Genomic DNA, 13,191 nt, shown 5'->3' on the forward strand with positions numbered 1-13,191 from the left:
CCAAGTGACCTTGGAGAACTGGGCCAGAACAGTGTTCAAAATCTCAAAACTATCACAAATCCTGCCAGAAACAATTCAACATGTGGGAAAGAATGGGACTTTGTATTCCTTTTTAAAAAATTGTTACTTTTTTTTTTTGTTCCTTTCCATGGTTTGTATTGTTAGTAGCAACAATTATTGGCTCTACCTTTGAGATTTTTATCTATGCTTTATTAATGACATTAAATGGTTATATTCCCTGATGAAAAAGAATTAAAATGCAATAGACTGAATACACCCAGAGGTACCCTTGGCTCTCATCTCATCCTAAATGTCTCATCCTGATGCAAGTTGTCTTTAGTGAAATGGGTTTTTCATTTATTTATTTTTAAAGCCTACAGTTAACCAGGGGCAAAAATAGAATGAGTATATACACCGGGAGCAGCAATGCTTTTCTTTTTTCTTTTGCACTGTAATTTTTTTTTAAGCATAAATACAACATAGAACAGATATAATCAAAATAGGTGGGCAGCTACCACCAATATATGGAGTGACATACAAGTCAGTTACATCAGTCATACAGCATGAGACATTATTGTACTATAGGAGACCCCAACCCAACAGGCTGAGAGTTAACAGAAGAAATGAAAACAAACCAATTGGTCTCAAACATATGATTAGTAGATTCACCTCTAGCCACTCTACATGTTTCCATGAGCTTATCTGCTATTGCTAGGGGCCATGCCTATCGCACCAGTTTTGTATGTTACAGCCATTCCCATCTTGCAGTGATGCTTTTCTGAAACCAATTTCAGCTCCCCTCCCCACTCTTTGTTGCCTGACAAAACTACAAAGAAATGTGCATGCGGGCTTTAACCTCTGCATTCGTGTGTCCCACACCTCCCATCATCTCATCATCTGCCAAGCAGTTTCTCTCCTGCTAGTATTACCATATTTCAAAAAGGTAAATTCCTGACACCCTAACCCCACTGATTTTTACACCTGAAAACCAGGACATGTCAGGAATTTTCCTGATGTATGGCAAGCCTATCCCATACTGTTGTTTGCAGCAGGCAAAACACCAGAATCTGAGTCATGCAGAGGTTAGCAGCAAAGCAACCCATCTGCAGGACAACCCGTGCTTCTCTTATCCATATACTTCTCAATGTATGCTGTTAGCAAGCTGGTAAGCAGGAAGTCTCTGACCCTTGTGGTCTCGGGGACAAGGAGGTGCTCACATGCAGCATTAAAGCAGCCATCTGTCTTCAGCTTCTTGATCTGAGTCTCACTGGCTGCTGTAATATAACAGCAACCAGTTCTGCCTTTGGGTGTTTATTGCAGCCAGAAGCCTGAGAGGAATGAGCCTCTTGATTCTGGCCTCCACATGTTCAAGACACATTAGGAATTAGCCCATTTGCGTCAACTGGCTTGGGGTTGAGATTGCTGCTGCACAGAGCAGGAGCAGGAGCTTTGCTGGCTCTTTATAGATGACGGTAATGAATGCGTACAAGCTCCAATGCTTGCAGTTTAAACTGGGGAAGGAGAATCTGCTGCTTTCAGCTTCGGAAGGTTTCTGAGTAGCCTCTCTCTTAAATAAGCACTGGGAAATGAAGTGGTCCTTCGTCATGACAGCATAATAGAACCAGGGCTTTGCCTCAAAATCGGTGATTGTAAAAAGTTGCCTTATTTTGAGTCACACCACTGATCCATCTAGATTAATACTGTCTATAGCAGCTGGCAGCAGCTCTCTACAGAGTTTCACAGAAATGTCATTTCCAATCCTAACTGGAGAGCCAATGAGTGAAGCTAAGACTTTCCACTTGCAAAACTGATGCCCTACCACTGAGGTGTCCCCTCTCCCCTCTGCCAAGGGACACCACTGGAATATGTGGAACAACCATAGCATACTGCAGATTATTTTTCAGTGTTCTTTATTATTTAAATTGTGTTTCTGGGTTGAATTCCACTTAACGCTGCTTATTGTGGCAATCTGCCCCATGACCTTCAGACACTGGGTGGGAGATAAATTTTTAAATGAATACATAAATTGCTAATTGAAGGAATATTAAGAAAACAATTAAATGCATGTGTTGTAGATTAAAACAATTAAATGCATGTATTTACATATGAGGAGAGGGGAAAGCTATGGGGGAAGCCTATGTTGTCATTACATGATGCAAGTGTTGCAAACAAGTATCAGGGTAGAAAGTGAATTCCTTATTCTAGTCTGCATAGAGGGAAATGCCCTTTTTAAAAAGATGGCACTTGCCATCTGCAGCTTGTACAAGCTTACAGTTTGTTTCCAAGCCACTGCACAGAATTTTAAGTGGGAAAGTGGCATATGAACATTTGAAAGAAAAGCAATTTTAAAATGTTTTTAAATTTGCTGGCTGAGGGATCCAGGGCCTCTTTTTCTTCTTTCAGAATGGATTAATTCCTTAACCTAGCACTGATTTATCACCTAGATGTGGCATCCCTGAATGGGTGCCTGCAGCCATGTGCTGAGTGCCTATCTCACATCTCAGGAGTAGCACATCTTGTCTTTTGGGATTAATTCATAAAAGGTTTTCAAGCCAGAGGTCATGTAGGTATAAAGCCTGGCCATTCCCCTGTTAGAAATTCAGCACTCAAAATAGCAAGCATTCTTCAAAAGTTCAGTTTAACTAGGCAAAAATGAGCTCTCCAGTGGTTTCCAAAATATAAAGGAAATTATTCCTTCCTAGATACCCCATGTAGATAATGTACTCCGTCTTGACAGGTTTCCTACATATAACATCATTCTTCATGCCCCTTTACAATTTTCAAGGGATGCCTGCAATAAGCTCAAGGGGACCTACATTTTGGGGCCCCTTCGCAACCAGCAACGAGGTCTGGGTAACCACTGTTATCTTCTTCAATAGGGTTATTCCATGACAGATCACCATATCTCTATACCATCTGTGCTACTGAATCTATAACTCTGGGATTGTTGTGATATATAGAATTTAAAAAAAACAACTAATTTGAGTCGTGCCACTCAAATAGGGTCTACCAGACCCTTAAAAAAAAAAGCAATGTGGACTAAAGTTGTTTCTGGGGACTCTCTGGGATTAGGCACCCTGAAGCTGAAGCTTCATCCATTTCATAGCAGATTCACCCTGCATGGGGATGTGCAGATCTCTGAACAACTTAAAGATGTATGGTTCGGTTATTCATTGTCCTTGAACAAACACCCATTGTGAAAAGAAGAGGGGAGGACAGAGGGGCAAGAGGAGAAGCGGTACAACAATATAGTCCTCATACCCTATAAAGTGGTACCTTGGCTGTTGAACTTAATCTGTTCTGGGAGTCTGTTCAACTCCCGGAACGGTTCAAAAACCAAAGTGTGGTTTCCAGTTGGCTGCAGGAGCTTCCTGCACTCAATTAGAAGCCATGGAAGCCAGCAGGATGTTCCAAAAAACATTCACAAACCGGAACACTCACTTCTGGGTTTGCAGCGTTCGGGAGCCAAAACGTCTGAGTACCAAGGCGTTTGACAACCAAAGTACGACTGTATACTAATAGCAAACTCGGTTCTCTGAGTGTGGATCCTTGTATAGCCCAAACAGCACCATCTGCGCACAAGAAGAAGGAATCAGCAGGCTTGGGGGGAAACCCAGTTCTGTGAAAGTACAATTATAAATATTGGGGGATTGGGGGGGAGGGGGAGAGGAGATGACTGAGGGGTGTGGAATAGCCTAATGAGAACAAAGCCTGCTTAGTGGCTAAGGAATGCTGCCTAGGGGCCTAGGGGCACGGGCAGGATGCAAAAGTAGCAGGGAGGCAGAATGGAATGGCATATCCTGGAAGGGGGCATGGATGGGACCCTGTACATTTCATAGACCTCTTCACTGGAGTGTCATGGTCCCAGAGAAAGCAAAAGACACCCTGTAGGCAGAGAAAGAGAGTGACAGAGGAACTGGTGGGAAGTAGAATGTTGCGGTAGGAGAAATACCTGTCACAATACAGATCTAAATTTAGTCAGAATAACAGTACCTAGGACTGCTCTTTTGTAAGTGATTAGGAAGTGGAAGCAGCCGTCTCTTGCAGTACATCCTCTGAGAGCATGGAGATGGGGAGGTACAAACAGCACACAATGTTTTGTGCATATTTGAGAGCTGGGTGTTTTTTTTTACCCCCACTCCCTGCTGTCAATGGCACCAAGAGCCGTGGGAATAATGTGCTTTACCTTCTGAAATATCACACCTTGGGCACTAGGGGGGCTTCGCTTCCCTTAACGATGCCTCAACCCGGGCCTGAAGCAATTTCCCTGAAGTGATTAAATTAACCTAGATTAATCTCAGGCAACAAAAGGTACTCTGAAAGGTAATTGAAGGTGCCTGAAGAATATGGAGGTGGTGTGGTGAGATGGCTGGCTCCGGAGGGAGTCGCCGAAGGAAATCCAAGGAAGAAGAGAGCTTGGAATTGTATTTGTGCAATGAAGATCATTCCTAATGAGTTTCTCAAGCTGGCAGGCTGCTGATTTCCTAGAATGGAACGCTAACATGTCTGAGTGACTTTTCACTGCCCTTGCCTGATGTGAAGAAAGGGCTGCACAAATGAGAATAAAAAGCATCTCTTCTGGATAAGTTATCTGATGCTGACACTGTAAGAGAGGCAATCTTCACAATCAGATTGGGCAAGGAAATTGATTTGGTCAGGTCCAGCATGATTTATCTCCTGTGTATGAACACGGAGGCTAGGTTGCTTGTGAGGACAAGCCAGTATATAATGCCTTGCTTGTAGGATTTACAGTGTCTGCTAATTTGCTACTGGTGCAAGTTAAAGCTGCTGGTGCAAACAACTTCTTCTTCTTCTTCTTCTTCTTCTTCTTCTTCTTCTTCTTCTTCTTCTTCTTCTTCTCCTTCTCCTTCTCCTTCTCCTTCTCCTTCTTCTTCTCCTTCTCCTTCTCCTTCTCCTTCTCCTCCTTCTCCTTCTTCTCCCAGAAGGATGCTCTGGTTGATGGTATCAAAAGCATGTACCGTATTTTATGTACCGGTATTTGTGCTTTTAACTGTTTTTAATTATCTTAAATCACCTTGAAATGGTAGCTTCGAAGGTAATTAGTTAATTGAAATACCCATAATAAAAGGAGAGGGTATCCATTCTGCTGCTGGGAGGTGGAGATGGTTGGATTTTGTCCTATATACTTAGTACTCATTCACACCAGGGTTTTGGTGTGTGTTTGTGGCTTTTAGACTGTGATCACAAAAGCTCATAACACATACCTGCGGTTACACTCGGGGCTGCTTCTTGTGTTTGTTTACTTAAATATTTATATCCCATCTTTCGGCCTTGAAGTTTACAAGGTAGAGAAGAACAAGAGTTTTAAAAACCCCATCAATTAAGGGTTTAGAACATTCCTCAGTGTGGATTGCCTGCAGCCACCATGCTAGCAGTAAGCCAGGCCGGGCACTTCACTGGCTGAGGTGTCCAAGGGGCTCAGAAGGACTCCTTTAGTGGCCTGACTCAGCTGTGCCACTGTTCCCTGCCAGCCCCATGAAGTCTAGATCCAAAGCAGGGGTATTGCGTTTCAGGGAAAGCAAGATGGCAGGTAGCCACAGTGGATGGGAGGTTAGCTTTTAACAGGAGCCCTCCATTAAAATACCTCCCAGCTTCCATGGCAGCAGCAGCAGAGGTGGTGGTGAGTGGGAAAGCTCTGTTGGCACGTTGGCGTGTGTGTGCATTAGCAGGTTGGGGCATCATACTGAAGGCCTCCTGAAGGCTGGTGCTGACCCGCTTCTCAAGGAAAGTACCAACACTGTATTCTTTGAGTGCATTGGTTTCATTCCTCCTTGATTTATTGCGTTGCTGGTTACGCTGCAGATTTTTAAAAAAGTTTTCCATGCTGCCCTGAAATCCATGTTTGAACAAAGGGCAGTTTGCACATTTTAAAATGAACTAAATAAAAATGAGAAACAATTAATACAAAAAGCAATAGAATGGTATTGTGCAGGGAACAGCAAAACCATTGTATGCAGGCAACACATCAATAAAACAAGGGTGGCAGCGGGGGAATAGCAATAAGAACACAGGTACAACAATCTCTCTCCTTCCCCCTTCAGGTTTTGTAGAAATGAAATGCCTCTAGCAAGCCAATCTGGGCCTGGAAGAACGTTTAAATATTTTGTTTTGCTGTATTTGTTTTACTGAATTTCTCAGATTTCACACAAGTACCATATATCAGATGCTTTTCGCAGTGCAGTTGCCTTACACCATGTACAACAAATAGGGCCACAGGAGAAGTGTACCCACCAGTTTATATTCCTTTAATAAAAGATTATTTGAGCAATTGAGGCTGATTGATCCTTCGTGGCTTATAAGCAGATCTCATTAAAACAGGCTGTAATCCAGAGGCGATTTTCGGGTCGCGCGAATGGCTCGGCCACAATGCAGGATGAGCCACAACAATGCTCTAGAACTGAGCATGAGAGATGAAGGAGCAAATTGTAGCATCACAGAGGGTGCCTCCAAAATTTGAAAGCCCAAACTTTGCCACTGCTGCAATCCTATGCATATTTACCTGGGAGTAGGCACAAATGAGCACAACGGGACTTACTCCTGAGTCAACATGCACGGGATTGAACTGTTAGTGTGACTAATTTCATAGCCTCCCACACTCCTGGCTAGTCTCTAGCTATGGCATCGTCTTTCCAGTGCTTATGAAACACCAGGTGAGCTTTCATTAAAAGACTGAATACGATGTCTTGAAACTCTGCTAGTATAAGACATGTAATGTAATTTAAAACTTGGATCCATAGATATTATAATACCCACCATTTTGTTGATTGTTCTTACCACAGTAGACCATGAATAGTCAAATGCTGTGATGTTGAAATCCTGGAACCTTTTTATGTCACAAATGTTCTGGTATCTTTTTGGTTCTGCTTGCGTTGAGCTTCCAGAGGGCATAATACATGTCCTGCTCACCTTTCAACTGGCATCTGGGTGGCCACTGTGAGAAGAGGATGCTAGACTAGATAGGACTTCCCCCCTGAGCTAGTATGACTCTTCTGATGTACTTATGTCCTGTGCTAGGAATGGTATCTTCTAAAAAACAAACTGTAAATCACTTTTTACATTGAACATGTTACAGAATTAGTATTAGTACTGAGAACAAAGTCAAAATGAAGTGAAAACCATATTTCTGTTTAGATTCTGTTCTGTTTTAAAGTCCTGGGCAAAGATCTCTGCCTGGTTTTTCTCAAGGTTTGCCTGTGCATTGAATTATTCAGCATTTTAATTATTAATTGGTTAATGTTTGTTACAAATTCAGAAGATGAAAAGGGCCAGATAAGTGCCGAGTGCAGTTGGCTCCCTTAGGGAAGTGGGTCTTATCAGGAGTGTTCAGTTTTTATATGTGGGGATTGTTCCGGTGTTTTACTATTAACTGGATGACAGCCATCAGACACAATTTTAAGAGGAAGCCAAAAGTCTAAGGTTAAATAATAATGTGCAATGTTTTCAACAGGCATAGGATAGTCTAGGCAAAGAATGGCTCCAGCAGTGCAGATGGTGGGGAAAGTAAATAACTTGCTCCAGTAAATAGTAATAAATTATCCCTTCCTTTCCCTGCACATGCTGTGTCCTCCCCAAATCAGCACCAGAGGGTTTGGGGAACCTCAAAGAACAGATTTAGAGGAGGAAGATGGGGGGGGGGAGTTCTGTTGTGCAGGAAGAAATCCTTGCACTCATTCTGATTTGTTTGCAGGGAGATTGGGTGACATTGGCTATTACATACCTTCCAAGTGTCCCTATTTTCCGGGGACAGTCCTGGAATTACAAAAGTCACCCCAGCTTCTGATTTGATCCTGGAATGTCCCTATTTCCTTCGCCAGTGCTGCCACCACTAAGCTTGGGGAGGAGGAGGAGCCAGCACTTGCCCTCAGTGATGGCAGCTGCAACAGCTGTGAGGGAGCATACCGTTGCCTCTCCACGGTCTCTCCATGACCACCATTGCCAGCCCCCCTCCCTCTCTTGGGCAGCTCAGAGCAGCTGCTGGGGAGCAGGTGAGGTGGGGGAGAGGCTGTTGCAGCCAAGGCCCAGACCCACATGACTCTGAGGGGCAGGTAGAGGACAGGGCTGCCCTGGGTAGGAGGAAAGGGAGAGCAGAGCAGAGTGCAGGGAGTCTTGATTTTTTTTTTTTAAATGCTTCATGCATCCACATCTATTCTTGCCACTTTCTATAATTTATTTATTGGTGTGTGGTTTTTTTTAATCTACCAAATAATAAAATAAAATAATAAAATAAAATAGTCCCTATTTGCATCTGAGGAATTTTGGAGGCTATGCTATTTAATAAGCACTTACAGTTGTACCTTGGGTTAAGTACTTAATTAGTTCTGGAGGTCCGTTCTTAACCTGAAATTGTTCTTAACCTGAAGCACCACTGGGGCCTCTTGTTGCCGCCGCGCCACCGGAGCAAAATTTCTGTTCTCATCCTGAAGCAAAGTTCTTAACCCGAGGTACTATTTCTGGGTTAGCGGAGTCTGTAACCTGAAGCGTATGTAACCTGAAGCATATGTAACCTGAGGTACCACTGTACTCTTATTGGTTTGAAGGGAGGCTACACATCTGGGAGGCTAGATTTCCCTGAGAAGATGGATTGACCATTACACCACTCTGGAAACTGTAGCTCTGTGAGAGGATGGGGCTGTTAACAACTCTGTGCACCCTTAACAAACTACAGTTCCCAGGATTCTTGGGGGGGGGAGCCACAACTGCTTGAAATGTTATGACATTGCTTAAAATGTATGCTGCAGATTATTTCCAGTGGCTTTTCTTCCCAGGTGGAAGTGCTCAGAATTGCATCCTTCATCTGTGCTCAGTGTCTTTTCAGCATATATCACATAAGGGCTGCATGGAGTGGTTTTTATCATTATTGTTATTACTACTATGCCACTGGCTGTGCAATAAAATTCCTCCATAATGTACCTTTTCGCCCTTTTCCTTAAAAAAAAAAAAAGCTGGCTTAAGTGAGGCATCTATTTTCATTAAAAAGAAAAGGTGGCACAATGTCATTACTGAGACAGAAGGTTGAAAGCTGCGCTGTGAAAAATGAAAAATGTATGGGTGCCAGAAGCTCAGATGGGAGAGAAAAGATCGGTCACATTGCATTGGCATATGAGAGCGCTGGAAGTCTTACCCTTTACAAAGCGGTCCTGTTGTGGTGAAGGTGGTGGAGATTCCTTTGAAGGAGTTACACAATGTCCTAAACCTTGCTGGATTGCTGTGTGACCAAAGTGGATGGTGGGTGGCTTTTCCCCACTTCCTCCATTTTTACCTCTGTCCTATTGCAGTCAACGACTTGCTTAGTGCAAATGCCTGAATGTGCGAGCTGCCAGAGAGGAGAGTGTGGCCTCTTTGGTCCTCCTCTGCTGCCCTGTTGTGAGCTGAGACATGGCTTCACTTAGAGTGCTGTCTGAAAATATGGTTCCTCTTTCATCCGATTCCAGCACCTGTTTCTCATCTAAGGTTTAGACCCATCATCTCATCTGAGTTTCTTTTCTTTTTTCCCTCATTCTCTTACAGCAATTTAGAGACGGAGAAGTTCTGCGGTAAGTAGGCTATTTACTTCCTTGCTATGAAAAATGTACTTCTAGGCATGTTATTCAGTAAGTGCCCACAAAGCATGTGGCTTTTGCTCCTCTGTTGAAGTTTATTTCCCCCCCCCCCCAGATGGGGCACTAGACAAAAAGGAGGTTTCCTGGTGATAGAATACTCCGTACTTCAGGGAAGAGAAGAGATACTTTGGGGGAGAGATGTAGCTCAGCAGTGGAGCATCTTCCTTGCATGATGAGGGACCCGGGTTCAATCCGCAGCATCTCCAGATATACCTGAGAGACAGCTTGCCTGAATGTGTGGGAAGCTGCTGCCAGTCCATGTAGACAATACTGAGCTAGATGGAACCATAGTCTGACTCAGTAGAAGGCAGCTTCCTGTGTTCCTATGTACTCTATGATACTACTGGCCACTCCCCCCAGCGATGACAACACAGATGTAAATATTAGTAGAGGCAACATTTCTTTGAAAAGCAGGCGTGGGACAAAACTGGCATGCCATTTTGAAATCTTCACAAGCTGTTTCTCCTACTGTAGAGTATTTCTCGGACTACCTTGGAGAATACAGGCATGTCCTGTCTGCCTTGGAGCAACTCAACACTGCTGTCCTGTCAGCCATGGATAAAACCAAACTGGTAGGTGTGCATTCATTCTGATATGGGCATGAATGGAGCCAGTAATATATGTTTTGACACTGACAGCCTTAATTAGCCTTCAATCACTCTTTGCATCCAATTCTTTATAATGGAACATTCATTCATGTGTGAATATCCCAGGATCAATAAATAGGCAATAATTAGGCATCCAGTCAATGAGGTACATAGTTCAATTGTATTCCTGCGTGTATGGCTCTCATGGTTCTCAAGAGAAAAGCTGAAATTTGTATTTCATAAACAAAAATATAGATATAATGAACTCATTTTATTTTTCTCCAAACTCCAAATACAGTAAGGCTTTTAGAGACAGTCCACTTGGGTCACCGTTCTTTCCAGTGCCTCTGTTGTCCGAGGACTTGTGAATGACTTTGCCTCATACCCAGTAGAAAAGCTTTCTAGGCTTGATAGAGTGATAGTGTGTTTGTGAATAGAGCTGCCAGTTTACAACCTGAATGTTTTCTACACACCTTTAAAAGTTCCGCATCTGTAGCTGCAATCCTAAACACACTTACTAGGGCATAAGTTCCACTGAATAAAGTGGAACTTGCATCTGATGTATATAGGAATGCACTGTAGGAGAACAGGTGCAGTCATACCTTCTCCTGCTCTGTTCCTCCATCATTCCTGTCTCCCACCCACTCCCACTCCCAATTTAGGCTCTTTCATTTCCAGCAGATCTTGGAATGTTCAAAGGTATGAGTGCAACATCTCTAAAGAGCATCATTTGTGGAACCTCCAGGGGTCCAAGTTCCCTTTTTGGGTGTTGACAATTTCATTAGTTTTATATTGATTCCAGTACAGAATAAATGGTGTCCAATTCTATTCAATCTTCTTATTTTCATCATCACCAATATATTTCATGTCTTCTTTAGCCATTGTTGGGTTGTATCAAACTCAGTTTTAGTCACAGTAAACCTACTGAAATTAGTGGACCTAAGTTAGTCATGTTCATTAATTTCATTAGGTCTACTCTGAGACCCAAATGCAACATTGTCAACATCTGTGATACCAAGACATCAGATATTTTCTCATCCTATGTTTCGCGTACCCTAGAAGCATTGTAACTGTATTTATATGATAGTATCACTAATTTTTCCCCAGTGGTTGATATTATTATGAATAACAATTTTGATTGTACTCAGCAATGAATTCAGAAGTTGTTGCCTCCTAGGATATGGCTGTAGTTAGACTCCACAAATCCAAAGTGATTTGCGGGGGGGGGGGGGGGGGGGTGGAGTGTCACTAATTCCATAAGGATAAAAAAAATCTGTTTGAGTTGAGAATCTGTTTTTCAAGGATAATCTGTGAGTGCAAGATGGGCATCTATTTAACAGAATATGCTCCTAGCAGAGAATTAATTGCTAAGCTTATCTGTACAGCATTTGTTTCTTTTTGCAAGCTCCATTTCTGTAGCTAAAAGGCAGAAAGTCTTAGCAAAACCTAACATTGTGAACCCTCTTAAAACCTTCTGCCAGTGTTTTATGTTTGCAGTTGAGTGCCCTCCATGTTAAACCCGATGTGTGTGAGAAAATCTTAGAGAATAATGAACGAGAAAACTTCCTGGGAATAGTTTTTTTTTTTGTCTTAAATGTGCAAAACAATTTCATTTTTGTGCCTAAATGATTTCTCTCATTTAGGATGAGGGGAAATCGTAGAGATTTGGCCTTTCAGGTGAAATGTCAGGTGCACCTGCGCCTATGCATGCATGTGAAAATATTTCTGGGTCTTTCAAGGTCAATATTTAATGGTTGAAGAAGATTCATATGGTACTCCTTACCCTCAAGCATTATGTCAGCTGTAAAAAAGAAAAGAAAAGAAAAAGACTGTGATTGGGTGTGCACACACCTGTTTACTCTGCACCCAGTGTGCTGCCATCATGGGTTTACCAAGAAGTGTAGACAAGACATTAGCCACAATCCATATCTGCCCTGAAATAATGTGCATTGATGCATTTTTTTCCCAAACCAGCTTTGCTCTGAATTGTGATAATGAACAAAATAACTGTGTTTCAAGCCAGTAATGTCAACAGAGCCTGAAACAGCAAATATTTTTTACCATTTCTTTTTTTTTCTGGGTGAAAATGAGGTTTTAAGTAGACCTGAAATATTTCCTAAAACTAGGGTGAATTTAACTGAGGACCGTGTTCTTTGTGAAGGGCAGAGGTGTTGCCAACTGTTCTTTTCCTCACAGGGCTTCTGCACTATTGTTTGCAATGCAGAAGTTCAGTTCATTGGACTTTTCATATCACCTCATCCCTATTCTAGAACAACACTTTACCTGCTAAATTGTTGCCTGTTAAAAGTCTGGGACGGAGGGAGGGATTACAGGAAGAGAACTGGCAGACTTGACCCTCCAGAGAGACCAGAGAGGCTGGAAAATTTCCTTCCACGATCTTCCTTCAGTTAACGTATGAGCCACATCAATATATGTGCTTGGCTATGCACTCTTTAAGGAGCTGCATGTCAAAAATTTAAATCATCTCAGAAAATTAAAAGAAAGTTCCTTAGTTGCTATAAAAAAGCCCAAATGTTTAGACCAGAAGGTTGCCAATTAAATGAAAGATTCAAAACAGGGTTGCTGACTTTTCTTCTAGAAGAGGTTGTTTAACAGCAGGATGACGGGCAAAAATTCAACAGGTGCAGCCCTCCCAGTATGGAGGTGCTTTATCTGGGAAAGTATTAATAGGCTAAGGTAGCATCAGCTTCTGCTTGCCTCAGCAGGAGTCTCAGTAGGCAGAGGAAGAGGAGAAAACGCATCTCATTATGCCAGGCTGTATGGTTGCAAAGGTTGCTCAATGTGAAAAGCTCCCAGTGCTGATGGAGAAGGAAGGAGAGACATTTGGATCCTGGAAGGATTCCATCCTGGAGAGAAAATGGCAGGGGCTCAACAATGCAGCAGCAGATCAATAATGTATGCTGCTAAAGGTCCCAAATGGGGAGGCATTATATTAGGCTGTCACACAGGCGTCTTCCTTCAGG

General features: G+C 42.6%; 1 protein-coding gene across 1 annotated transcript in view; it reads left to right on the forward strand.

The window, feature by feature from the left end:
• Positions 1–13,191, forward strand: part of NECAB3 (N-terminal EF-hand calcium binding protein 3) — a 79,736-nt gene that overhangs the window by 35,349 nt on the left and 31,196 nt on the right. The window contains exons 4-5 of the mRNA XM_081917198.1: positions 9,529–9,554; positions 10,095–10,192. Coding sequence (XP_081773324.1) covers positions 9,529–9,554; positions 10,095–10,192 — 124 coding nt within the window. The remainder of the gene's footprint in view (positions 1–9,528; positions 9,555–10,094; positions 10,193–13,191) is intronic.

This window comes from Podarcis melisellensis (genome assembly GCF_964234715.1).
Source record: "Podarcis melisellensis genome assembly, chromosome: 6".
Classification (NCBI taxonomy): Eukaryota; Metazoa; Chordata; class Lepidosauria; order Squamata; family Lacertidae; genus Podarcis; species Podarcis melisellensis.